This window comes from Hyperolius riggenbachi, chromosome 12 (assembly GCF_040937935.1).
Source record: "Hyperolius riggenbachi isolate aHypRig1 chromosome 12, aHypRig1.pri, whole genome shotgun sequence".
Taxonomy (NCBI): Eukaryota; Metazoa; Chordata; class Amphibia; order Anura; family Hyperoliidae; genus Hyperolius; species Hyperolius riggenbachi.
In genome coordinates, this window is record NC_090657.1 from 17,474,661 (window position 1) to 17,502,203 (window position 27,543).

The window sequence follows — 27,543 nt, forward strand, 5'->3', positions numbered from 1 at the left end:
ATTGTGGAGAGGGGGAAGCAGACCGAGGGGAGTTTTGTGGGTCATTAAAAGAGGTTAACAAGAATTGGAGCGGTCGGTGGTGTCCTCTGCTGCCGCCCCTCTCCTCATTCTCCATTCATGATCCCCCCTGGATGCCTCTCATTAGCATGCTGCTGGGAGGACAGCAGACAGGCAGACCCACACTCATGTATGTCTGTCCTCGCTGCTAGAATGAGACCAGGAGCTCTGAGCGTCCTCGTACTGTCCGCCGCCTTCACCGCTTCCGCCGCCAGGACAGGTGAGCACAGGCTGCGGACTCCCCTTATTCACACCGGCCGGGAGAGACTCACCAACTGGCCACGGCCATGGACTGCACCCTTTAGGCAGGGCACACACTTGTCTATTTTTGTACACGTTTTCTGCACAGAAAAGCTGATTTAAACTGAGAACTCATCATATTGATCAATGAATTGGTTCACACTACAAGAGCTTTTCTAAGCACTTTGTGATTTTTAAAAGCTCTTGCTAATGTAATGCTATGTGTGTGTTCACACTGGAGCGATGTGATTTTGTAAAAATGTATTAGCAAAAGCTTTTAACATCTCCAGCTCTTAAAAAGCTCTTGTTGTGTGACTCAGTTCTTAATGTTTTTGGTTTTTTTGTGCGCAGAAAAAACTGACAACCTGCAGCACAAATCTACACATTTTGTCAGTTTTCTCTATCACTTACATTAGCTGCTGTGAAAGAATTGCACACTTTTTCTGCATACAAACACACATGGCGTGCAGAAAACTGAAAGACAAGTGTGTCCCCTGCCTTAATAATTCTATAATAGCGTTTGCCCAGCGATTATTTAGCTGTGTGACTATTGGAAATAGTCCAGATAGACGTCTCATTCTTTCACCAATTCCATAACTACAGGCGGTCCCCTGCTAACAAACAGGTTACTTTCTGGGAGGATGTTTGTAAGATGAATATTATATAATGGTACATGCGGGTACCTGATTTATTTTCAGACAACTCTGAATTTGGACACACAATACAGCCAGTCCCTACTTACAAACTGGTTCTGTATCGGGAGACTGTAAGCTGAATTTGTATGTAAATTGAGTCCTGTGTTAAAAATGGTAAAATGTTACTGTTGGACAAGTTTGAATTTGGACATATAGTATAAATTATTTTTGTTTTGGTTTTTAGTGTGCTTTTAATGTGTTTAAACTACTAACATCAGTTTATACAATACAGTAAGATATCAACAAAAATATGTAATAAAACCAGTATTGTATATTTTATAAATGGAGACAACTTTGTTTTTATCCCTGAAAAGTTGTAACTCGCGTTGTTTGTAATTAGGACTGCTTGGATAAACAATCTTTATTTGGTTGTTTTCAATGGGCTTTAAATAACTTACAACAGTTTACACAACAGCATTACACACACAACAAATATATATAATAAAACCAGCAGAGTACATTTTCTTTATGAGGACAAATTTGTATGTATGAAAAATGTTACCTCCAGTGTTTGTAAGCAGGGATGAGATCTTCCTTTTCACAGTTAAGTAAATATTGTGCAATGTTGGTCAGAAGCAAAAATAGTTTAGTATTGTAATCGTTTTAGACAAACTTAGAGAAATGCTTTTCAAAGCCTAGCATCTTTAAATATAAATGTATTGATTTACTTATTATTTGATGTTACCCATTTAAACTGTGTTTTGTCTACAATATTTTAGGTTTTTTTCCTCCTTCTGTCAAAATGACAATAAGTAAACCCACCTTCCTCCCCAATGAGAGATTCCTCTAGTGGTGGCCTTAAAACTATGAGACATTCCCTGGCAGATTCGATCACTGTGCTGGAAAGCACTGAATATTGTTGCCCCAACATTCAGTCTGATCATAACTTAAGGAAACAATTTTCATGTTTCAAGTTTCTGGTATTTTTAAATAGGCGTGTACACCTGGAAGAGATGTATATCGTGGCTGCCATATTTATTTCCTTTTAACCTATGGGGGACCGCCGCAGGTTGACTCAACGTCCGGCAGGTGGTGGTACCGCTCTGACCGGACGTTGATTCAACGTCCGCGCTAAAGAACCGCTCCCGACGCGATCGTGCGCACCCGGAGGGGGATATTAAGCTGTCATATGACAGCTGACATCTCCCCTCAGTGATCAGCAGTCATCGTGTATGGCTGCTGATCACGTGATCACTACGATCGCCGTCGGATCGTAGTGATCACTTTGACAGCGGCGGCAGCGGCAGGGGGGAAAAGAAGAGGATCCACTCACCTCCGTACCGTTCCAGCGACGATCGGCACCCGCCTCTGCTCTGGCCGGCATCTCTGCTCCATATGACGTCAGCGCGGGGTCCCGGCTTGATGACGTCATCAAGCCGCGACCCGACCTGAGCGTCATTTGGAGCGGAGATGCCGGCCGGAGAAGAAGGGGGCTACTGCGGCTCATCGCTGGAGCCTGAAAGGTAAGTGATGATGGCTGCTGCGCACAGGGGGGACACTTGCCACCATGGGGGGGACACTGCCCAGCCAGCCACAGAGGGGATCCGGCTGCCCAACCCCCCCCCCCCCCCCAAACGCGCGCACCCCCCTCCACCGCAAAATGCCCTGGTCCTTAAGGGGGGTTAGGCGGCCGGTCCCGAAGTGGTTAAAGAATAGTCAGTCTTCACTCATAAACACCAGATCTGCATGCTTGTTCAGGGTCTATGGCTAAAACTATTAGAGGCAAAGGATCAACAGGACTGCCAGGCAACTGGTATTGTTTAAAAACAAAGAAATATGGCAGCCTCCATATCCCTCTCAGTTCAGGAGTCAGTGAACCTGAACGCATGCATGGGACACAAGGAAAACTCAGATTAATCCACCCTGTTTGTGTTTAGAGTGAACACCCCCCTCAGCTGCAAGTAATCACAAGTGTAATTTGAGCTCTCGGCTGTGTCAACAAAAGAATCTCGGCAGCCTCGGCTAAATTGTAAACACAGGATGTTAACCCTTTGTCTGCTTCCATGAAACATGAAAGCATCAAGTAGACACACTGCAGATTTATTGCAGGAGTTCTGTGAGCTGCAACAAATAAATGTTTTTCTTTAAAGGCAATTATGCTGTTGCTTATCTTTTACAGCATAGAGGAAGTTCTGAGTTCAGGTCCGCTTTAAGGTGGCCTTTAATGGTCCAATTTTAGCAGCCTTTTGATCAATCAGATTGGATAGTGTTTATGGTGCCAATCAACAACAAACAAAATGATCCATTCTTTTATTGATCCATTTTGTGGATCAATTCTATCTGAAATGATCAGATTAGTTATATTCTCTATCCCATTGATGGGTCCATTAATTGAATTTTGAACATTTCCCTCCAATCGCAATTATCAGATCAGAAGGTTGATCGGTCATTAAAATTGTATAGTTAATGGGCACCTTTGGGTTGGCCACTACTGGTACAATTTCCTGAACAATCTACCAACTAAAAATTGTCAGAAACAACCGGGAACATTAAAAGGAAGTGAAAACATATGCAATCAATAAAATCGATGGGAAAAACATAAGTCTATTAATGCAGATGGCCTCAATGTAGCAGGGCTGCTGTAGTGCGCAGCAGGGAATACCAATAGTGATTGGGTATTATTGTGTTGTCTGCATGTCTGTGGAGATCGGGGGACTCCTGGATACACTAGTTTGAAGTAATAATAGGAGACTCTGTGTGTGATGGTCACTGGTGCTATAGTGGCCTCATGTTTCCATTGCCTCCCCCCCCTGTGTATGGACTGCAGAATGTCCAGCATTGCTGAATATCAGGTGATAATCCCCTGTGCCTGGCTCCACACTATCCACTATTACTGCTGATTGACATTTACTAAATTCTTTGCAGACTCCAGTATTTTGACCATGTAATGCCGGCCTGGTAGAGATCCCGGGATATGTCTCTGGGTGGGCTTGTTCTGCAGACACTTTAGAAATATAGACATAATATGGCAATATTCCGCCTATCTCTAGGGAGATCAATAATGGATTAATCTGCAAAACATACAATATTTATCTGTCAGGAAAGAGATGGACAGAGCTCCGCAGACCCCTAGAGAGGCCAATAACCTGCAAAATATACCCAAATATGTAATATGTCTGTCTGGAGGGGACACGGGATTGAATTATGTTCTACAACTTCTAGAAAGCTTGGGTGAGTTGGGCGCAGGGCGAACTGAATGACAGCTCGCCCCGCTGCTGCTCAAATCCCTGGTGGCGTTAAATACTATCCTGCCTGCCTGCACTGGTTGTGTGCTTGTTGCAGATGTGTAACTTATGGCCCATACTCATGGGCAACATTTCTGGCCTGTCGCTAGCACACGGGAGCATGTGCGCGACAGGCTGGCGACAGCTCGTCGCCAGGTCCCTCCGCATACACACGGCGGAGGGACCTGGCAACTGATGCGGCGGAAGCTGTCGCTGTTGTTCCTCCCCCCGCCGGAAGCTCAATGTATTCCCTGCTTGTTGCTGTCGCTAGTCCGCATACCCACGCGGACTAGCGACAGTTGCGGCGGAGTTGCGCGTCAACTGTCGACAGGCGATTGATCGCGCCAATCGCCTGGCGTTATCAGCGACGAGCGACGGTTCGGGGTGCGTGCCCGTGCAACGCCTCATACTCACGGGCGACCTGTCGCCGCAACACACGCGTGTTGCAGCGACAATTGTAGCCCGTGAGTATGGGCCATAAGGCTGGGTTCAGAAATGAAACGTTATTCCTTTTGTGTGTGACCCCAGCCTAAAGTTCAGCACAGAAGTCAGGCAACTGGCCTTGTTTGGATTAGAAGGTGCAGCAAGTTGAAGTTGGTGGACACTCCTTTTCTCACAGGTTATCATAATATATCCAGTGCCAGCATCATCATGGGCAGTGCATCCAAGGCATACTAATGCGCATGTGGTGCAACGGCTCGCCCGTCTTGCCTGATCCGACAGGTCATGAGGGAAGGCAGTCAGAACACACAGACTGACACAGTGCATTGCTGCTTGCTGCTCAGGGGGAGTGTAGAGCGCGTACGTTAAAAAGGGGCGCTGGGAAAAAAGGGCGCCGGGTTTTTAACGATAAGCATGGATAACGTTTAAAAATGTATTGTACTGTATTTCGTTTAAAATTAATGTTTTTTAAAGTTATAAATCGTTAAATAATGTGCATTAAATCGGCAATTGTAAAAACGTTAATCTTTCGTTTAAATACTGAAACGTATAATAACGTTTAAAAAAAAAAATTACTAAGTAACCCTCCCTGTACCTACCCCTAACCCCTAGACCCCCCTGTTGATGCCTAAACCTAAGACCCCCCCTGTTGGTGCCTAAGTAACCCTCCCTGTACCTACCCCTAACCCCTAGACCCCGCTGTTAGTGCCTAAACCTAAGACCCCCCTGTTGGTGCCTAAACCTAAGACCCCCCTTTTGGTGCCTAAACCTAAGACCCCCTGTTGGTGCCTAAACCTAAGACCCCCCTGTTGGTGCCTAAACCTAAGACCCCCCTGTTGGTGCCTAAACCTAAGACCCCCCTGTTGGTTTTTTCGTTTAAAAATGTTTAAAAAAAAAAAGTACTGTTTTTCGTTTAAAAATAATGTTTGAAAAAAATATTGTACTGTTTTTCGTTTAAAAATAATATTTAAAAATGTATAAATCATTAAATAATGTGTAATCATGAGAAGCAGTAATAAAACATTAAGTCTCCGGGCGCCGCTTTTAAAACGTTATTTTTCTCCGGCGCCCTTTTTTCCTATCGGGCGCCCTTTAAACGATATTTATTATAGGAGTGAATGGCGGCGCCCGATTTGTCCACTAGCCTCAGGCGCCCGAATTTACTGTTCCCGTGTAGAGCTGCAAACCAGCCAGAGTGGCTAAGCAGACAGCTGTGCATTGCTGAAAGCACCATGTTAGCACAGGAGTGGGAGCGATGGGTGAAACTGACCTGCACGGCTGTATCACATTCTCATTGGTCTCCAAATTATCCAATCCAATAGAGTATCTGAAGAATGTGCTGGAAAAGCAAATCCAATACATGGCGGCCTTGGCTCACAACTTACAGGACTAAAAGAGGAACTTTAGAGCTGGATCATGCAGGCGATTGGGGGTCATTTTCACCAGCCGCAACGCTTGTCGGTTAAAATGCCCATACAAGTGAACGGCAGCGCTTGTTCCATACTTTTACCGCCGTTTGCACGAATGCCGCATTCCAATCTAGATTTTTCCCAACGGTAACTAACACGCAACTTCCAGGATCACTTACTGTCGCGTCTCCGGCCCCCCTGCGGGGATGAAAAATGCATATCGCTGCCGAAAGCCATCAAATGCTTTTCTATAGACTTGCAAATAAGCATTTGATGGAGATGCCGCGGGACGCCCTGCCGTCGCCTGTGTTAATCAGCCCTTAGGGCTCTTTCACATTAGGGCAGACTTTGTGCGTTAACGCAAACGGAAGCCGTTTGCGTTAACCAAGGTAAGATGAAAGTCCATAGACTTTCATTTTACCTTTCACACTCGACGCTGCGTTTCGATGCGTTGCGGTTCCGACGCACCCGGGCGCAGTTTTTCCTCCAACGCACCCACGAGCCAGCGTTTTCCGTCGGGTTTAATTACCAGCTACCGCCGCTGATTGCGTCGCACCACAGATACCCGACGACACGCCACAGGCAGACAACGCGTGCAGGAGAACGGCTCCTGTTCGCGTTGTCTGATGTGAAAGAGCCCTTAGAGCCCGTTTCCACTTGTGCGGTGGGAATCGCCGCGGAAAAAATTCGCATGCGGATGCCAATTTCGCATGCAGTTGTATGCGAATTTTCATGCGAATTCGCATACGATTTGCCTGTGTGCTTTTCCATTGTTTCTATGCGAAATCGTATGCTAATTTGCATGAAAATTCGCATGCGAATTTCCTATTCAATACATGGTATGCAAATTCAGATGGCTCTGCCGTGCAGATTTTTTCTGCACAGAAAAACGCTGAGAAATCCTGACAAGTGGAAACAGTCCCATCCACTTGTATTGTCTATGCGAATCTGCATGCAGGAAACACATGCAGATTCGCTCTAGTGGAAACGGGCCCTAACTGTATATCAGGGCAGAGCATAACTACATTGTGCTGGCGCCTAAAAGTCTTGCCGAGTCCATGCCTCACTGGGTATGAGCCGTTATGGTGGCACGGCACGGTAGGGCAGGAGGAGCCTAAATTAGACAGGTCATTTTCATCTTTTGCTGATCTGCATATGCAATATGTATCGTACGATGGAAGATGGGACAGAGCAACGTTCTACAGATCAAATGGAGTGACAGTCTGCAGAATATCGGAGCTTTCTGACAGTGGCATAATTAAGGAGCGTGTGAGTTTCAAAATAGGCCCCAAAAATGGAACCCCAAAATCTACTAAGGACAGCTGCAATGTCAGTGAGGTGTATTTAGAGTAAGGAGACAGTTTGTTAAGGATTACCACTATTCAACGCATGTATAGAGGTGATCATTACCAGCATAGCACCAATGCAAAGCTGAGAAGGCCTGGAATCCACTACAAAACGCTATCGCTAATCACGATCGTTTTGTATGAGTGTTTTGTAAGCGATTTCATGAGCGATTTTGGTAGTGATTTTAAAAAGTGTAAGGTTGTAGCCAGTGATTGTGTAGCGATTAGCGGTTTTAATTCTGATTGGTCCTTTAAATTATTTTAAATTTTTTTACAGTGTGCAGTAATGTCAAAACGCTAGCAAAATAGGTCTGTGTAGGTTTTGATCAACGATTAGGCCAGCGTTTATATACTTTACATTGCAGAAACACTAACGCTAATGCTAAACGCTAAAAATGATGCACGTCCTGCATTTTGGTAATCGCAACCGCTCCAGTGGAATTTGGCCCATCCATTAACATTAGCCGAGAGTTTAGGGCATACATGCCAAACTCCGGCCCGTGGGCCAAATCTGGCACTCTGAGCCTTCAGATTTGGCCCTCAGGTGGATTCCCCACTGCATTATGTTTGGCCCACTTTAGACCACCAGAAAAGCTATATTGGAGGGTAAGCCCTAGGTCACCAGGGAAACCATATGGGGAGGGGGCAGCACTAGATACCAGGGAAATGTACAAGAGAGGGAAGGGGGCCACTAGACACCAGGGAACTGTACAGGGGAAGGAGGGGGCCACTAGACACCAGGAAGCTGTATAGAGTAGGGCAGAAGGACCACTAAACATCAGGGAACTGTATAGAGGATGGATGGGGGGCTATTAGACACCAGGGAGAGAGGTGGCCACTAGACTCAATTTCGGCCCACTTTGTATTTGAGTTTGACAGCCCTGGATTAGGGAAATCGCTAGCAGTTTGAATTGCTGCCTAAACGCTCAGAAAATCGCTGTAGTGGGTTCCAGCCCTAAGATGGGTAGAGATCCCCTAGTGGGCCCCTCTGGTCCAGGGGACCCTGGTGCAGTGCATCCCCTATTGCTATGCCACTGTTTTCTGAGAAGCTAGCACAAGCTGTAGGCTGGGACTCCCGAGGAGCCAGACATTTCCCTCCACACATTACTTGTCACATCAGACACCCTGACCTCATTTAAGGTATTTCGCTGGGCAGTGTTAGCAAATCAAAACTGCACACAGGGACAGAAGTGTAATTTATAATGTGTACTCTCCTCCGTGGCCCTATTCAGGCGGCTGAATGGTGCGTTCTGTTTCCACAGCCCATTCAAACAGCCATGAAACCTCCTAAACACAGCAGACAATAGCGCACCCTCCAAATACGCAGATTCTTAGCCGTGCCTCTGCCTGGTAACTGAGGGGGGCTCGTTAACACTTGCCAGGCTGACGACCACCAGCCCATTGTGCTGCAGAGGAAGCAGTGCTGCCCAGCAGTCTCGGAATGAGAGTTATTCTCACACAGAAAGCTATACAAACACATTTAGCCACCCCGTTATTCTGTATTATGCATTTGTATAGTGCTGACATTTCCTGCCGTGAGAGTGCACTGACCGGTTTGTGTAACACCAGGGCTGTGGAGTCGGAGTTGGAGTCGAGGAGTCGGAGCAATTTTGGGTACCCGGAGTCGGAGGTTTCATAAACTGGGGAGTCGGATGATTTTTGTACTAAATCAACAGCCCTGGTAAGTATTAGACTAAGGAGTCAGAGCCATTTTGGGTACCAGGAGTTGGAGTCGGTAGTTTCATAAACTGAGGAGTTGGAGTCGGATAATTTTTGTACCAACTCCACAGCCCTGGTTAACACGGCCATACACCATTAGATTAGTTGTAGATCAGCTAAGGGATGTAGATTTTCCACACACCTGAATCAAGCATGCAGCTCATCTAGTCAGACATCAGTCAGAAACAACTGATCTGCATGCTTGTTCAGATTCTGTGGCTAAAAGAGATTCATTGTAGATACAATTAAAGGACAACTGAATTGAGAGGTATATGGAGGCTGCCATGTTTATTTCCATCTAAGCAATACCAGTTGCCTGGCTGTCCTGCTGATCCTCTGCCTCTAATACTATTAGCCACAGCCCCTGAATAAGCATGCAGCAGATCAGGTGTTTCTGACTTTAAAGTCAGATCTGACAAGACTAGCTGCATGCTTGTTTCTGGTGTTATTCAGATACTACTGCAGAGAAATAGACCAGCAGGGCTGCCAGGAAACTGGTATTGATTAAAAGGAAATAAATATGGCAGCCTCCGTATACCTCTTACTTCAGTTCCCCTTTAAAGTGAATGGGAACCGCATTTAAAAAAATGAGACAGCTACTTACCCAAGGAGAGGGGAGGCTCTGGGTCCTATAGAGCCTTCCGGCGCCTCTCCTGGTCCCCTCGTTCCAGTGCTGGCTCTCCCGGTAGCAGTATTTGACTAAATTAGTCAAATACTGCTTTACCCGGCCAAAGGAGGCTTCAGAAGTCTTCAGGGAGCCCGAGTGCTCCTGAAGAAGGGCGGCCCTGTGCTTGCACGCTCACGCCTGTGCAGTATGGAGCCGCATGTCTTCGGGAGGACACGGCTCCCGAAGACTTCCAAATACCCTTTCGGTGGGGGATTGAAATGGGGAGGAGCCAGCACAGGATAGAGAGCAAAGAGAGAGGAGACGGAAGGCTCTATACGACCCAGAGCCTTCCCTTTCCTTAGGTATTTGCTTCATTTTTTTAAAAATGCTGTTCCCATTCACTTTAAGTCTTCAGAGCAGCGACAGTAATGGGAAGCCTGTGTGGAGGGTCCCCCTGAAGCTTCCCAGATCCTCCACAAGCCCATACCGCCTGCTACCCAGGACTCTTATTCTTCATGGCTGCGCTCCTATCTAAGTATGAGCTTCTTTGTACTGGGTATGAGCGAGTATGGTCCCTACATGCCCAGTACAATAAAGCTGTGCACAAACAGCTTCACTCTACTGGGCATGTGCAGACTATATACACCCATGCCCAGTAACAAGAAGCTCGTACTTGGACAGGAGTGTGGCCAAAGAGCATATCAGACAAGCTCTTGTTGGTTATATTTAGAGATACTAATAGTACTAGAATGCTGGGCATTAGGAGAATTCAGGAAGCCCTGAGGCTTCGCTCTACTGATGTATCAATTTTTTAACTTTAGATCATCTCATGTTCCTTTAATTTAATTATTTTGATGTTAATGGCCTTCTTGTAAAATTGTGGCTCTGTTCTTTTTTCAGATGTTGGGCAGAATACAACATGGCACCTTGAATGGAACCCATCGAGAGGTTTGCCTCCAGAACAGATGGAGCTTCCCTGGACTATCTCCTTAGGCAGGTTCCCTAACCACGGACTGCTGTCCGCAATAAAGTCAGGAGAGGGCAGGAAAGCCATGGGACCTCCTGACAAGAAGGTAAAAAATAAACTGAGTCTGGACAATAATACTGGTCTGAGGAAAACCAATGTTGACCACAGTAATAGACTCCCAACCAATGTCCTACCTGGCCACTCTTCAGCAAATGAATATGGAAATGGACATAAACCTCTGCAGGACAGAAATCTCCTCGAGTCTTCTCTTGGGTCTCCTAATGCCCATGCTGCAAAATCAAGCTCAACAGACAGCCACAACAGTGGCGTAATCAGCGAGTTACCGGAACATGAAAGCAACCGGCCAGGCAAGCTCAGCCCACATAAACTCCTAGAACTTTCCCACAATAACAGCAAACCAGTCTGGATGACCAACCGCCAACCATCCAGCCTGCTCTACCAGTTCCATGCCTTCAGGAAAGGTACATGCCTACAACTAAGAGTGCAATTCCGATTTTACATCTCAGGAAATGGATTCACCAACTGCGGCATTTTCATGTTCTAAGCTGAGAAGTTCATTTCCTGTCTTCTAGCCCAATCAAAGAATGTGGCATTACTGCAGAGACTAGAATGTATTGTTAAAACAGAGCAAAGGGGCACAAGTTCAAAGCTATATAAGTTAAGGAGTTCTTTATTGGCAGATTATGGCACATTTCTTGGAAATAGACCAAATAAGCAAGTTCACATGAACTTGAATTTTAAAGAATGAAAAATTGATAAATGCCTTTTTGGGACTTGTAAAATAGCAGTCCATTGTCCATAGTCATTTTCCTTCGCCAGGGCCGGCTCTAGACTTTTTGCAGCCTGAGGCAAAATTTAAAAAAACGATACAATGGGCGGCGTTGCAGGAAGTGACGTCAGTGGAGCGCTCGCTGGAACGCGGAAAAGGTGAGTGATCCCCGCCCGTTGCCTCTTATCTATACGCTGGAACTTAACTATTTTCAGCTGGAGGGGAGCGCAGATCGGGGGACCCAGCCGAGGGAGGGGGGGGTCCGACCCCCCTCCCCACCGCTAGGCCCAATACCCCCTTTCTGCCCACTACTCCTCCAGCTCGGCTACGGCCCCCCACCCACGGACAGGCGGGTGCCACCCCCCCCCCCCCAATGTGCCGCCTGAGGCAAATGTTTCACCCCGCTTCATGAGCGGGCCGGCCCTGTCCTTCGCTTCTTCTCTCATACCACTGTGGGAAATGTACAATGTCCTTGACTAAGGGCAGGGTGTAAATAATCCACCTATAGTACTCTAAGGCTCCCTGCACACTGCAAATCCGTTTTCCGATTCTGATTCCGGTTCAGTTTCCGATTTTCAATTCCGATTTTCCCTGAATACATTCGGTCTCCTGCACACTGCATGCATTTCCAATTCCGATTTTTAATCGGTTTTTACCTCCGATTCCGATTTTTCATCTTTACTGCATGCTGCGTTTTTTGATCCGTTTTTCTGTTGAATGTATTCAGGGAAGATCGTAATTTAAAATCAGAAATGGAATCGGAATCAGAAAACGGATTTGCAGTGTGCAGGGAGCCTTCAACAGAAAAACGGATCAGAAAACGCAGCATGCAGTAAAGATTAAAAATCTGAATCGGATATAAAAACCGATTAAAAAACGGAATCTGAATTGGAAATGCATGCAGTGTGCAAGAGGCCTTATGCTTCTGGGATCTAACGGGAGAAAAGCGCTTTACAAATGTTTTGTTGTTGTTTTGGAAGGGGTGTGTCCCGGACAGCAAGGGTTGCCTGGTCATGTTCAGGCAGTCTAGGCCAGGAGGCTACAGCAGCTGCAGTTGTGTAAATACCTGTTTTCAGTATCTGTTTTGCTGGAGGGCAATGAGCATTGGTAGGAGTGATTTTATTTCTTAAAGAGGTAGTAGCAACAATGTTCATTGTGGTCTACTTGATTACAGGATTTCAGTATGGGTTTCACCTATACTTCCCAGCACAGAGGGTTAGATACGGTCATTACAGATGCCGACTTTGTATAGTTGTTAGGTCAGCTGAGGTTTAGGTACTGAGGTTTAGGTATCTTGGTAACGTAGTGATAAGCAGGGCTATAAAGGTTCATACACTCTGATCTGATGTTAATGTTCGATAGCATAGATGCAGACAATATACACCTGCTATGAACTGCTGTTTGCTTTGCAGAATTTGAGAATAAAGAAAGGAACTGCTTGAGTGAATGCTACAAGGAGAGAGACGAGAAAGAAGCTTACTGTAACAGTGACTTTGGTGAGTAGTTGTAGTGTCAACCAACATTCATACAGATATCAGGGCCAGTTCTAGTAACAATGGATCCCCGGGGCAACCCCAACAAACACTTCCCCAGCCAGAAAACTGCATGCGGGGTCCTTTGTTGCAACCAAATTACCTCCCAGGGCCCCTGAGCCGGCTGCTGCTCTATAAACTCTCCCCACCTTAACTGCTAAATGGGGCCCCTGCATAGTATTCGGTAGAGCAGCATCTCACCTGTTCTGGCGGGCGAGCTCCTCTGTCAGGCTGTGTATCCATGCACTCCCCAACTTCATTCTCACAGGGGTGCCTCTCCCCCATGACCCAGCGCATATTATTATGTAATAACACGCCACAGGTCACAGAGGAAGTGCAACCAGAGGGGGATGAAGACTGGTGTGCACAGAGCCACAGACTGACAGAGGAGGGCGCCCATCGGGATAGGTGAGATGCTGCTCTGCCTAAAACTCTACAGGGGCCCTGGGGAGCAACAGTTACGTTGGGGGTAGACAGTTATACAGGAGAGAGTGAGGGTCACGTTGAAAAATAATTTATTCCCCAGAGCTCTTTTTGCATATAGATAGACTATAGAAGGGGAGAGCCAATCAGGTGACCCCACTGCAAGAGAATTCCATCTACAGGACGTCCTGATGATGGCTTATTACTGATACAGGAAAAACTCTGCCACAAACAGCAATAAAAAGAACCATATGTTCTGTGTTTTATTTTTTTTTGCCATGCATCCAAAAATTAAGTTTCCAGGCACCGCTCAGGCCCCGCTGAGACGATTTGCATAATTTTTTTTTGCTACACGCAGCTAGCACTTTGCTAGCTGCGTGTGCAATCCGATCGCCGCCGCTCCCCGCCGATCCGTCGCGCCGCAGCCGACCCCCCCCCCCCCCCAGACCCCATGCGCTGCCTGGCCAATCAGTGCCAGGCAGCGCTGAGGGGTGGATCGGAGTCCCCTTTGACGTCACAACATCGATGACGCCCATCGCCATGGCAACGGGGGAAGCCCGTTGCCATGGAACGAGATCTTTGAACGGGATCTCCTGATCTCCGATCGCCGGGGCTGGGGGGATGCCGCTGAGCAGCGGCTATCATGTAGCGAGACCTTGTCTCGCTACATGATATAAAAAAAAAAATGACTGTGCTGCCCCCTGCCGGATTTTAATAAACCGCCAGGAGAGTTAACCCATCTCTGTTCTCCAATCCTTAAAGGGAACCTAAACTGAGAAGGATATAGATTTTTCCATTTAAAATAATACTAGTTGCCTGACTATCCTGCTGACCCCGTGTCTCTAATACTTTTAACCACAGCCCCTCAACAAGCATGCAGATCAGGTGCTCTGACTGAAGTCAGACTGGATTAGCTGCAGGTTTGTTTCAGGTGTGTGATTCAGCCACTACTGCAGCCAAAGAGATCAGTAGGACTGCCAGGCAACTGGTATTGTTTAAAAGGAAACATTCAAATCCCTCTCAGTTAAGGTTCCCTTTAAGGGTTTATGAAATAAGAAAAAAAAGTATGAGGTGGCCATACCTGGAGCTTCTTCAGTGCCTCCATAATCTTAGTGGTTTCTCCATTTTGTGGGCCTCTCCCTAGTCTTGAAACTATGCTACCCATTCAATGCTCCCACTTGGCACATTGGAGCAACGGCCACAGACAAGAACATTCTGACCATGCACAGTTGAGAAACATTTGCAGTGCGCTATCTGTCGAGGCTCCTACATATTGTTAAAAAGCTGAAAACATACTTTGTTGAAACAAGCGTGAACTGCCCAATCTTTAGGACAACTTTATAGATGCCAAGGTTGATGAATATGACACAGATTTAGAAAGTGGGGCATTAGAGTGGAGAAGCATGTGAGAAATCCCGTATGTGGGAGGGAGAAGAGATGATCTGGGTAGATGATAGCACAGTTAGGATGATGTCTGGAAAAGAGTGTATTCATGTGTGGTGGAGCCAGATTGGAAAGTGCTTCTTCATAGGGAAGAGCTAGAAGCTTGAATTGCACGTCATATTTTATTAAGTACTGCTGATTCTCTTTGTTCCGGTAGCGGTGAATGGAATCGTACATGATGTGGACACTCTCAGTCGGGGGATCCAAATCCTGACCATCCTGGTGAACAGCGGGGGCTTGTACAAGATGAATCGCCTCTACATAACACCTGACGGCTTTTTCTTCAGAGTCAAGGTCCTGGCTGTGGACAACTTAAACTGCCCCAAACCCTGTCTGGAGTTCAAGTTAGGTAAGATAACTTGATACACGTCCTACATCTTAAAGCTGTGGGCTCTCATAAAATGATCCTGAGATAATGTATAATGCTGTCAATGTCAGCTTCCACTTGCAGTACTGTGGGCCAGATTTATCAAGAGTGTCTGAGACAAAATATTAGTAGGTTTTTAGAAATCCATGCAGAACTGTCTCAGGCATCTTAAGAAATCATTAGACAGTGCAGATTCCTTCTTAAACTGTAAGGAATAGAAGGAGCTAGGAAGGTCTCTCAGACAGTGCAGTGTGTGAGGGGAATTGCTGTTGCTGAGGTAACCAACACACCTGCTGTCAGCAAGCTCTGAGTGAGGGGGGAGGAGCCCTTCACAAATCACATCTAGCCAGCACTATCATCTGCTAATGAGCACTTCTTAATCTGCAGCAGTTAAGGAATGGATTTACACTTTTCTTAACTGCAGTGTAGCTCTAGAAATCCTCGCTAAACTGCCGCTATTACATAGGCTTTGGAAAGTTTCTTATTATCATGCAGAACTGTTCTGCTGGTTAGAACAGTTTTAGAAGAAAAAACTGTCGGTAATGCTTTGATAAATCTGGCCCTGTGACTGCTCTGTCCAGAAGCTTCCTAGCATAGGCACCCTCTTTAGAAATTTGACTCAGCGTGAGATGAATCGTTTTTCTCTGTCCACGATTCTGGCTGTGGACAAACACACCCATATTGGACTTGCACAAATAAGGTCCTCACATGTCCATCAAGATGAAGCAGCTTGAGCTTCATGCTGTTTTCCTCCATGCATGAGAAATACTCATTACTCATGCATGCCCACTACAAATGCGCTTATCCCTGGCCAGGAAAAAAACAATTCGCCTTGCACTATATTTAAAATGGTAGTGGGTCCCTACACTGGATCGGTGGTCTCCAGGAGGATCCAGGAAGTGTCTGGAGCAACCAGAGGGTTCCAACTACTGAGGTAGGTATGTAACTTTTTAATACTACAGGTGTACTTTAATTATACCAGTCCAGACATTTACACAACTGTTAGTTTTCAATACAGTTGCCTGTAATTCTCTTAACTGAATCTAAAAAAGTACCCTCCCCTCCTGGCCTCAAGGATGGCAGCTATTTCACACACATGCCAAGTGCAGTCATTGGGAATATTATTTGGACAAATAGTTCCAAGAAGGGTGCGGAGCTGCCGGCCAGACAGGAGGATTGTTGATGGGAGGCGGTGACCTGAACCGCAGGACTTTCACAAAAATAAACCAACTGTGAATGAGTAGCAGAAAGAACAGATGACTCAGCTGCATTATTAGAGAATAAGGGAAAACTAAGAGTGAGAAGACTTCTGTCTTTTCCAAAGCTCCGCTCACCATTCCTCATACAGGATGCAATACTACTCCCACCGTGCTTAGACGGTTAAATATGAAATTAAAGAGGAACTCTTGAACAAAATGTTTCTACATACAAAATTTGTTTATTTATTCTAAAGTTATTGATGTATATTTGCATACTGGCTACCTGGTGACCGTATTAAAAAACTACTCTGGAGGGAGGCATATTGGATTAAGAGGCTGGACACAATGGAGCCAAGAGGACTTAATAGGGAACTGGATTTATTACCCTTTCTATAGATGTGCATTATAGTTTCTGTTCTCCTCTGGGAGGCCCTATTGTGCCCAGCCTTAATGTATTTGGTATATTTTATTGTGATATAATCTGGGCTGTGGTTAGTATATATATTGTCTCTGTGAGATCTGGGTAATTCTCTGTGTCTTATATACACTTTAGCTGATCACTCCCCCCTTTTTTTCCCCTTTTTTTCCCCTCCTCTCTTCCCCTAGCTGCTGTCCACTACTTTTAAAAAACTTTTCCTCTCTCCCCCCTCTGCCGTTTTTCTCCTGCCTAGATGCTTCTTTCCTGTGCTAATATTGAAGCCTGTGATTCTTATGACAAATAATGGTATGCTTACGTAGTGTTCTGATACTATGGTGGCGCCGCACTGGCTACATGTTTACCATGGTTGCCAGGCGACGACCACGTTCTTAGGATTGGATAGGAGTTGGGAGGTTCCTGATTGGCTGACGGCGCCGCTCCCCCTGAATATCACTGGTGACGTCAGCGGCTGAGAGCCGCTGGCGTCCCCTTAGAGTCCGCCGAGTCACGCTGGGACGGAGCATTGGCTCCGCCCATTGCGTGTATCCACGTAGGGAATCCGCCGGCAACGCTGGTCGTGCAGGGCGGCACCCGCTGTGAGTTCCGGCGGACCAAGGGGGACGGTGGCTGGCCAGACAGTGGGGAATATACAAGGTGGGTGGTTTCATGTTCAAGCAGCCTATCGTGGCAGCTACATTTAAGTTCCCCATCAGGTCCACTAGAAACGGACCATTATGATTGGGGCTGACAGGTTTGAATTTTATTGGATGCTGCCAACCATGTGTACTATATAAAGATGTCTGTTACTAGTCAATATGTATCTTGATTTCCAGTGAGCTTGACAAAGGGGTTTGCTACCCTGAAACGTTGCTATGACTGCTGGAGTCTCATATGCAATAAAAGAGCAGAAATTTTACTACTGATGGTGCCGGCTGTCTCCTTATCTACTTGCATACTGGCTACCTACTGTATATCCATGCAGAGCAGGATCATCCACCAGGCAACCTAGGCAATTGCTTGGGGCCCCCCAGTTAGCATTAAGGGGCCCCACCTGCCACCTTCTGCGACTTCTCTCCACTTCAGCATTACCAAAAGGCCCACAAGGAGGTCCCAAATCTACTACCTTGCCCAGGGCCCCCATTACATCCTAATCCATCTCTGTATCCATACAGATGTTGCTGGAAATACAATACGGCAACACTTCCTGTGTTGGTGTGACAGCTGCTGGCATCTTCCATCCAGCACAGCAACTCAATCAATCATGTGACACCAGCTACAAGAGACCGCCAACAAGATGCTAATTTTGCAGGCAGACTGGACTTGGGCCGATCAAAAATGGCAGGAAGCGTGTGGAATTGGTTTCAATTCCAGGCTGCATACAATCCTAGTGAAAAAATAGAACAAGAGAAGAGAAAGAGCGCTCTCTGGTGCATTAACCTTTTTAATCTTTCATCTGACGAAGGCGTAGAGCGCCGAAACGCGTCATGACGTACTAGGCGCAGGGCAGCTGCCGATACTTCCCGTGTTCCTGGCCCCGCTGGTGCTACCGGACCTCCGGATCCCTGCTGCTACTGGCCATAGAGTGGAGGCGAACTAGCAGGCGATACCACCTCCAGGACATGGTGATATACACCTTGAGTGTGACAAGTTTTATTGATATTTAATTTGTGTACGTTTTATTTTTTATCTTGCGAAAGAGAGAAAGATTAAAAAGGTTAATGCACCAGAGAGCGCTCTTTCTCTTCTCTTGTTCTATTTTTTCACTAGCATAATACTTTGGTCCCAGAGTATATTGGAGCAGCTTCTGGTGGACGACCTGACGCATCACTGTGGTTGGATCATTGTTTGAGCGCAGTGGAATAACGTGTGTGTTTGCTTCTGCATACAATCCTACCTAATAAAACCCTAATGTCCCTGCATCCGTCCCTGTGTCAGTGATTTTTTGCACTGTGCATGCGCAGAGAAACTGCGGAGAGCCAAAGGAGGCCGGGACCAGAAGGGGCGGTCGTGCGTGTGCGCGACGGATGCGTGCGGCAGGCGAGCGCGCGTGCGCAGCGGTATTAGTGATAGACCTAGCCCATATTTAAACGGGTTAAGTCACTAGTTCTATATAATAAAACCACTGTCCCCGCATCCTCCTGTGTCCATTGTGCCAGGTGCGCATGCGCAGCACGCAAGTGGACATCGGGCAACGGTCATGGACAGGCGGCTGTGGCCACATTGCGGATGGGGAGGCGCAGCAGTGGCCTAGTACTGGTTTAACGGGTGAGCTATTATACAAGTTTGTAATAAATAATTAGCATCTCACTGACCATCTCAAGCAGCGAAGTCACCATAAAGCCCTGGAACACACTAGGGAAAGTGAAACGGGTTGTCTACTGTGCATGAATAAACATAACTGTTACCATTAAATAATGGTCTGCCCTTCTGGGAAGGTAAGAATTCACGCTTCTCATATATACAACATCTAATAGTGTCATATCATCAAAGGCTCCTCCACCAGTGTTTTTTTTTGTTTGTTTTGTTAGTATAGTCCATACCCCATAGGGTTTTTTAACCTCTTGAGGACCGCAGTGTTAAACCACCCTAAAGACCAAGCCATTATTCTCTAAATTGGCAACTGCAGCTTTAAGTCCTTGCTGCAGGGCCGCACAACACAGCACACAAGTGATTCCTTACTGTTAAGGGGTTTGATCGTTCCCCCAGTGTTGTTTTTTTTAACAAATATTTTTGTTATTTTTAAATAAATGTAGTCTTTTTTTAAATATATTTTTATCTACCTCCCTCCCTCACCTCGTCAGCCTATCAGCACAATCGCTTCTGTGACTCTAGAGGGGAAAGCCGAGTGACACGGCTGTTGCCTGTACAGCGCTGCCTTAGATTGCAGCGCTGTACCTAGTAAATAGACGATGGTTTCCAGGGGTCTAGTCCTGGAAAAAGAGGTGAGTGGACTCACCCTAAAAACCCCTGCGGTGTGCCCAAAATAGGCGTGGGCAAGCATAATGTGGGTGTGGTCGTGGGTGGAGCCAAATATATATGACCTTAACAGTGATGTAAAAGGTCTGCCAGGGAAGTTTGAGCTCTGCCGTAGTGTGTCCCCCAAAAATAGATGTAATCTGACAGCATTTCACCAAAAAGACACATAATCTGGTAGAAGTTCCTCCAAAATACAGATAATATGGCAATGGTTCCCCCAAAATAGACAATGTAGCAGCAGCAGTTCCCACAACATACACATAATTTGGAAGCAGTTCCCCAAAATACGCAAAACCTGGCAGTGCATCACTCAAAATACACGCAACACCCAAAATACATATACTCTGGCAGCAGTGGTCCCCCAAACATACACAATCTGGCAGCAGTTCCCTAAAATACACGTAATATGGCAGCAGCCGTTTCCCTAACATACACATAATCTGGCAGCTGTTCCCCAAAATACATAACAGCGGTTCCACAAAAATGCAGATAATCTAACAGCAGTTCCCCCAAAATAGGTACCCCCAGCATAGGTAGCCAGGTCTATAGGTGTCCCCAGTAAAAGTAGTCATGAGTATAGTAGTCCCCAGTATATGTAGCCAGAGGTATAGGTGTCCAGTATATGTAGCCAGGGGTATAGGTGCCCAGTACAGGGAGTGCAGAATTATTAGGCAAGTTGTATTTTTGAGGAATAATTTTATTATTGAACAACCATGTACTTAATGAACCCAAAAAACTCATTAAAGAGACTCTGTAACATTAAAAAGATCCCCTGGGGGGTACTCACCTCGGGTGGGGGAAGCCTCCGGATCCTAATGAGGCTTCCCACGCCGTCCTCTGTCCCACGGGGGTCTCGCCGCAGCCCTCCGAACAGCCGGCGACTGTGCCGACTGTCAGTTCAATATTTACCTTTGCTGGCTCCAGCGGGGGCGCTGTGGCGGCTTTCCGTTCCGAACTACATGGAAATACCCGATCTCATTCGGGTCCGCTCTACTGCGCAGGCGCAGGAAACTTGCGCCTGCGCAGTAGAGCGGACCCGACGGCGATCGGGTATTTCCGTGTAGTTCGGAGCCGACAGCCGTCAGAGCACCTGCGCAGGAGCCAGGAAGGTAAATATTGACGTCACCGCTGCCCGGACTCCACGGAGGGCTGCAGCGAGACCCCTGACGGATGGAGGACGGCGTGGGAAGCCTCATTAGGATCCGGAGGCTTCCCCCACCCGAGGTGAGTACCCCCCAGGGGATCTTTTCATGTTACAGATCCTCTTTAATATCAAAGCTGAATATTTTTGAATATTATATTACTGTGCATAATTATTAGGCAACTTAACAAAAAACAAATAAATACCCATTTCAATTATTTATTTTTTACCAGTGAAACCAATATAACATCTCAACATTCACAAATATACATTTCTGACATTCAAAAACAAAACAAAAACAAATCAGTGACTAATATAGCCATCTTTCTTTGCAAAGACACTCAAAAGCCTGCCATCCATGGATTCTGTCAGTGTTTTGATCTGTTCACCATCAACATTGCATGCAGCAGCAACCACAGCCTCCCAGACACTGTTCAGAGAGGTGTACTGTTTTCCCTCCTTGTAAATCTCACATTTTATGATGGACCACAGGTTCTCAATGGGGTTGAGATCTGGTGAACAAGGAGGCCATGTCATTAGTTTTTCTTCTTTTATACCCTTTCTTGCCAGCCACGCTGTGGAGTACTTGGACGCGTGTGATGGAGCATTGTCCTGCATGAAAATCATGTTTTTCTTGAAGGATGCAGACTTCTTCCTGTACCACTGCTTGAAGAAGGTGTCTTCCAGAAACTGGCAGTAGGACTGGGAGTTGAGCTTGACTCGATCCTCAACCCGAAAAGGCCCCACAAGCTCATCTTTGATGATACCAGCCCAAACCAGTACTCCACCTTCACCTTGCTGGCGTCTGAGTCGGACTGGAGCTCTCTGCCCTTTACCAATCCAGCCACGGGCCCATCCATCTGGCCCATCAAGACTCACTCATTTCATCAGTCCATAAAACCTTAGAAAAATCAGTCTTGAGATATTTCTTGGCCCAGTCTTGACGTTTCAGCTTGTGTGTCTTGTTCAGTGGTGGTCGTCTTTCAGCCTTTCTTATCTTGGTCATGTCTCTGAGTATTGCACACCTTGTGCTTTTGGGCACTCCAGCGATGTTGCAGCTCTGAAATATGGCCAAACTGGTGGCAAGTGGCATCTTGGCAGCTGCACGCTTGACTTTTCTCAGTTCATGGACAGTTATTTTGCGCCTTGGTTTTTCCACACGCTTCTTGCGACCCTGTTGACTATTTTGAATGAAACGCTTGATTGTTCGATGATCACGCTTCAGAAGCTTTGCAATTTTAAGAGTGCTGCATCCCTCTGCAAGATATCTCACTATTTTTGACTTTTCTGAGCCTGTCAAGTCCTTCTTTTGACCCATTTTGCCAAAGGAAAGGAAGTTGCCTAATAATTATGCACACCTGATATAGGGTGTTGATGTCATTAGACCACACCCCTTCTCATTACAGACATGCACATCACCTAATATGCTTAATTGGTAGTAGGCTTTTGAGCCTATACAGCTTGGAGTAAGACAACATGCATACAGAGGATAATGTGGTCAAAATACTAATTTTCCTAATAATTCTGCACTCCCTGTATATGTAGTCAGGAGTATAGTAGTCCCCAGTATATGTAGCCAGTATATGTTCCCAGTATATGTAGTTAGGGGTATATGTGCCCAGTATATGTAGTCAGGGGTATATGTGCCCAGTATATGTAGTCAGGGGTATATGTGCCCAGTATATGTAGTCAGTGGTATATGTTCCAGTATATGTAGTCAGGGGTATATGTGCCCAGTATATGTAGGCAGGGGTATATGTCCCAGTATATGTAGGCAGGGGTATATGTCCCAGTATATGTAGCCAGGGGGTATATGTGCCCAGTATATGTAGCCAGGGGTATATGTAGTCAGGGGTATATGTCTCAGTATATGTAGTCAGGAGTATATGTGCCTAGTATATGTAGGCAGGGGTATATGTCCCAAGTATATGTAGCCAGGGGTATATGTGCCCAGTATATGTAGTCAGGGGTATATGTGCCCAGTATATGTAGTCAGGGGTATATGTCCCAGTATATGTAGGCAGGGGTATATGTCCCAGTATATCTATTCAGGGGTATATGTGCCCAGTATATGTAGTCAGGGGTATATGTGCCCAGTATAGGTAGTCAGGGGTATATGTGCCCAGTATATGTAGTCAGGGGTATATGTCCCAGTATATGTAGGCAGGGGTATATGTCCCAGTATATGTAGGCAGGGGTATATGTCCCAGTATATGTAGGCAGGGGTATATGTCGGCAGGGGTATATGTGCCCAGTATATATAGTCAGGGATATATGTCCCAGTATATGTAGGCAGGGGTATATGTCCCAGTATATGTAGGCAGGGGTATATGTCCCAGTATATGTAGGCAGGGGTATATGTCCCAGTATATGTAGTCAGGGGTATATGTGCCCAGTATATGTAGTCAGGGGTATATGTGCCCAGTATATGTAGTCAGGGGTATATGTGCCCAGTATATGTAGGCAGGGGTATATGTCCCAGTATATTTAGGCAGCTGTATATGTCCCCAGTATATGTAGTCAGGGGTATATGTAGTCAGGGGTATATGTCCCAGTATATGTAGTCAGGAGTATATGTGCCTAGTATATGTAGTCAGGGGTATATGTGCCTAGTATATGTAGTCAGGGGTATATGTCCCAGTATATGTAGTCAGGAGTATATGTGCCTAGTATATGTAGTCAGGGGTATATGTCCCAGTATATGTAGGCAGGGATATATGTCCCAGTATATGTAGGCAGGGGTATATGTGCCCAGTATATGTAGGCAGGGGTATATGTCCCCAGAATAGGTAGTCAGGTGTCCCCCCAGCATGAGGGGAGCAGTGCAGTGGAAGGAGAGCTATGCGGTGAAGGGGGGGGGGGGCATCTCCCCCTCTCCTTCCCTCACCTTAGGGCTCTCCATCCCTCGCTCTCCCCCCCAGAACTAATGTGTGGGCGGCTGGCAGCGGGCGGGACTTACCTCTTCATTGTTCCGGCGCAAGAGGGAGCTATCTACTGCCGCTAGTCTGGTCTAGACCAGAGTAGCGGCATGCAGATCTTACCTGGATCTAGGAAGAGGTAAGTCCCGCCCACTGCCAGCCACCGCACATTAGTTCTGGAGGGGACAGCGAGGGATGGAGAGCCCTACGGTGAGGGAAGGGGGGGGGGGGGAGATGTCCACCCTTCCCCAATGTCCGCACAGCTCTCCTTCCACTGCGCTGCTCCCCTCCACACATGCCAGGGTGGACGGCGTCCACCCTCTGAAAAAAGCACGTGGACGTCGTCCACCTGCGTCCACGCCCCACTCGACCCCTGACGGTTTTGCTAACAGTCTCCTAGCCGCGATCGCCACTGAGAGACTGAAGGCGGAGCAGAGCTCTGCCATCCAAGCAGGGAAGCATGCATCGGTGCACGCAATCTCCTGCAAACCATACCCCAAGGACCTTCCGCCGATCGGTGTTAGGCAGTCCTGAGGCAAGTGGTTAAGACACGAGGCCCTTTAGTCCTCACAACTAATCCAGGATAGCGACCGACCAGCATCTGCACCAACAGACCTGGGACTCCGAGCTAGGACGGTAACACTCCAGCAGGCAGTTGCATGTTTTGCAACCCTCTCTTGTGAGTATAATACTAATACACGTGTGCTTACATCCTTTTGTCTAACTATTCTGCATCATTGCTCTCCTGGGCCCATATGCAATTCACTTTTTAGTTTTCTCTAAGTTGATATTTTCACACCTTGTCAATAAAATGCCTTTTAAACCACCAGTAAGCAAGAAAATACTCAAAATATATTCTAGAGTACTTTTCCCCCAACATTTGGGTATGTCTTCCATTGTAAAATGCTGAAAATGTATATTTACAGAGAAGGTGAAAAAATGAATTGCATACGGGCCCTGATCTCTATCATTCAATGAGACTTGAGAAGGATCAAAACGGTTTCTAATATTGATCACCTGACCAAACTGATCACATGCTTCTCCTTGTGTTCTCCTAGACCTGATCATTGCTACGGAGCACAGCAGGTATCAAGACCTGGGAACATCACTAGACCCCTAAAGAAAGAAAAAATGCATTAAATGATTTACCTTTTTAAACATCAGCTCTGGATGGCGCATATTTTAATACATGTATATAGAATTTCAGATAGCAAAATGTGTAGGAAATGACCACATAGAAGTGCACTGTTTTGTTATTGTGTATCATTTTGCCCAGTTTAGTAAACTGTTATCTTGTAAATAGGGGGTCGCTACATCATCATGGGACAGATCTATCACAAGAGAATGGAGCTGCCGCCATCCTTACAGAGGACAGTGAATGGACGGCTGAGGCCTGGAGATGGACTGGTGACCAGCAGCAGCAGCTTTGTGAGGAGATATAACCGCAAGAAGGACCGCAAGGTGCTGGCGGCTGCCCACTCCAAATGTAAATGACAATACTGCATATTGTCCCTGAAAACTGTCACTGTCATTGTACAGGAGTGGAGAGGTCACTTTAACCTGGACTCTGCTCACCAAAATTGCCACTACCATTAAACAGGAGGGGAGAGGTCATTATAACCCAGACTCTGCTCATAAAACCGGTCACTACCATTACACAAAAGGGGAGAGGTCACTATAACACTGACTCTGCTCTTGCATCCTGCCACTACCATTACACAGGAGGGAAGCGGTCACTATAACCCAGACTCTGCTCACACATCCTGCCACTACCATTACACAGGAGGGTAGAGGTCACTATAACCCAGACTCTGCTCACGTATCCTGCCACTACCATTACACAGGAGGGGAGAGGTCACTATAACCCAGACTCTGCTCACGTATCCTGCCACTACCATTACACAGGAGGGAAGAGGTCACTATAACCCAGACTCTGCTCACACATCCTGCCACTACCATTACACAGGAGGGAAGAGGTCACTATAACCCAGACTCTGCTCACGCATCCTGCCACTACCATTACACAGGAGGGAAGAGGTCACTATAACCCAGACTCTGCTCACCAAACCTGCCACTACCATTACACAGGAGGGGAGAGGTCACTATAACCCAGGCTCTGCTCACACATCCTGCCACTACCATTACACAGGAGGGGAGATGTCACTATAACCCAGACTCTGCTCACACATCCTGCCACTACCATTACACAGGAGGGGGAGAGGTCACTATAACCCAGACTCTGCTCACACATCCTGCCACTACCATTACACAGGAGGGAAGAGGTCACTATAACCCAGACTCTGCTCACCAAACCTGCCACTACCATTACACAGGAGGGGAGAGGTCACTATAACCCAGACTCTGCTCACACATCCTGCCACTACCATTACACAGGAGGGAAGAGGTCACTATAACCCAGACTTTGCTCACACATCCTGCCACTACCATTACACAGGAGGGGAGAGGTCACTATCACCCAGACTCTGCTCACACATCCTGCCACTACCATTACACAGGAGGGAAGAGGTCACTATAACCCAGACTCTGCTCACACATCCTGCCACTACCATTACACAGGAGGGGAGAGGTCACTATAACCCAGACTCTGCTCACACATCCTGCCTCTACCATTACACAGGAGGGAAGAGGTCACTATAACCTAGACTCTGCTCACACATCCTGCCACTACCATTACACAGGAGGGGAGAGGTCACTATAACCCAGACTCTGCTCACGTATCCTGCCACTACCATTACACAGGAGGGGAGAGGTCACTATAACCCAGACTCTGCTCACGCATCCTGCCACTACCATTACACAGGAGGGGGAGAGGTCACTATAACCCAGACTCTGCTCACACATCCTACCACTACCATTACACAGGAGGGGAGAGGTCACTATAACCCAGGCTCTGCTCACACATCCTGCCACTACCATTACACAGGAGGGAAGAGGTCACTATAACCCAGACTCTGCTCACGCATCCTGCCACTACCATTACACGGGAGGGGAGAGGTCACTATAACCCAGACTCTGCTCACGCATCCTGCCACTACCATTACACAGGAGGGAAGAGGTCACTATAACCCAGACTCTGCTCACACATCCTGCCACTACCATTACACAGGAGGGGAGAGGTCACTATAACCCAGGCTCTGCTCACACATCCTGCCACTACCATTACACAGGAGGGAAGAGGTCACTATAACCCAGACTCTGCTCACGCATCCTGCCACTACCATTATACAGGAGGGAAGAGGTCACTATAACCCAGACTCTGCTCACACATCCTGCCACTACCATTACACAGGAGGGAAGAGGTCACTATAACCCAGACTCTGCTCACGTATCCTGCCACTACCATTACACAGGAGGGAAGAGGTCACTATAACCCAGACTCTAGACGGGACACTGTAGCCAAGACCATATAATAGGATTAAATGCCCTACAGCGTTCTATAAAGTCAACAAAAAAATATTTCCTACAGCCAAAACAAGAATCTGCGTGAGATGCCGCTAGTACTCCCAAGCCATAGAGGGTGCTGTGAATGGTACAGTATTCACAAGGGGTAATACTGTAGTACTAAACACATTATATATTGTGAGCATTTTAGCATACTTAAAGATAACCC

At 46.7% G+C, this 27,543-nt stretch overlaps 1 protein-coding gene across 2 annotated transcripts; it reads left to right on the forward strand.

Moving 5' to 3' along the window:
- Positions 1 to 107: 107 nt before the first annotated feature.
- Positions 108 to 27,147, forward strand: C12H17orf58 (chromosome 12 C17orf58 homolog). 2 transcript variants are annotated; one of them, XR_011025176.1, is made up of 6 exons: positions 108 to 277; positions 10,639 to 11,187; positions 12,908 to 12,991; positions 15,051 to 15,242; positions 25,216 to 25,949; positions 26,134 to 27,147. XR_011025176.1 is itself a non-coding variant. In XM_068262801.1 (5 exons), the coding sequence occupies exons 1-5, from the start codon at positions 118 to 120 to the stop codon at positions 25,404 to 25,406; spliced, it is 1,176 nt and encodes a 391-aa protein (XP_068118902.1). In that variant the 5' UTR covers positions 108 to 117; the 3' UTR covers positions 25,407 to 27,147. The 2 variants fall into 2 exon arrangements, 1 of the variants encoding a protein (XP_068118902.1); XM_068262801.1 differs by having other exon boundaries at positions 25,216 to 27,147.
- The last annotated feature ends 396 nt before the right edge of the window (positions 27,148 to 27,543 follow it).

Coding starts and splice junctions, on each gene's coding strand:
- C12H17orf58 (XM_068262801.1), top strand. CDS start 118: ATGATCCCCCCTGGATGCCTCTCATTAGCATGCTGCTGGGAGGACAGC. Junction 11,188..12,907: donor GTTCCATGCCTTCAGGAAAG/GTACATGCCTAC, acceptor TTTGCTTTGCAG/AATTTGAGAATAAAGAAAGG. Junction 12,992..15,050: donor TTACTGTAACAGTGACTTTG/GTGAGTAGTTGT, acceptor TTGTTCCGGTAG/CGGTGAATGGAATCGTACAT.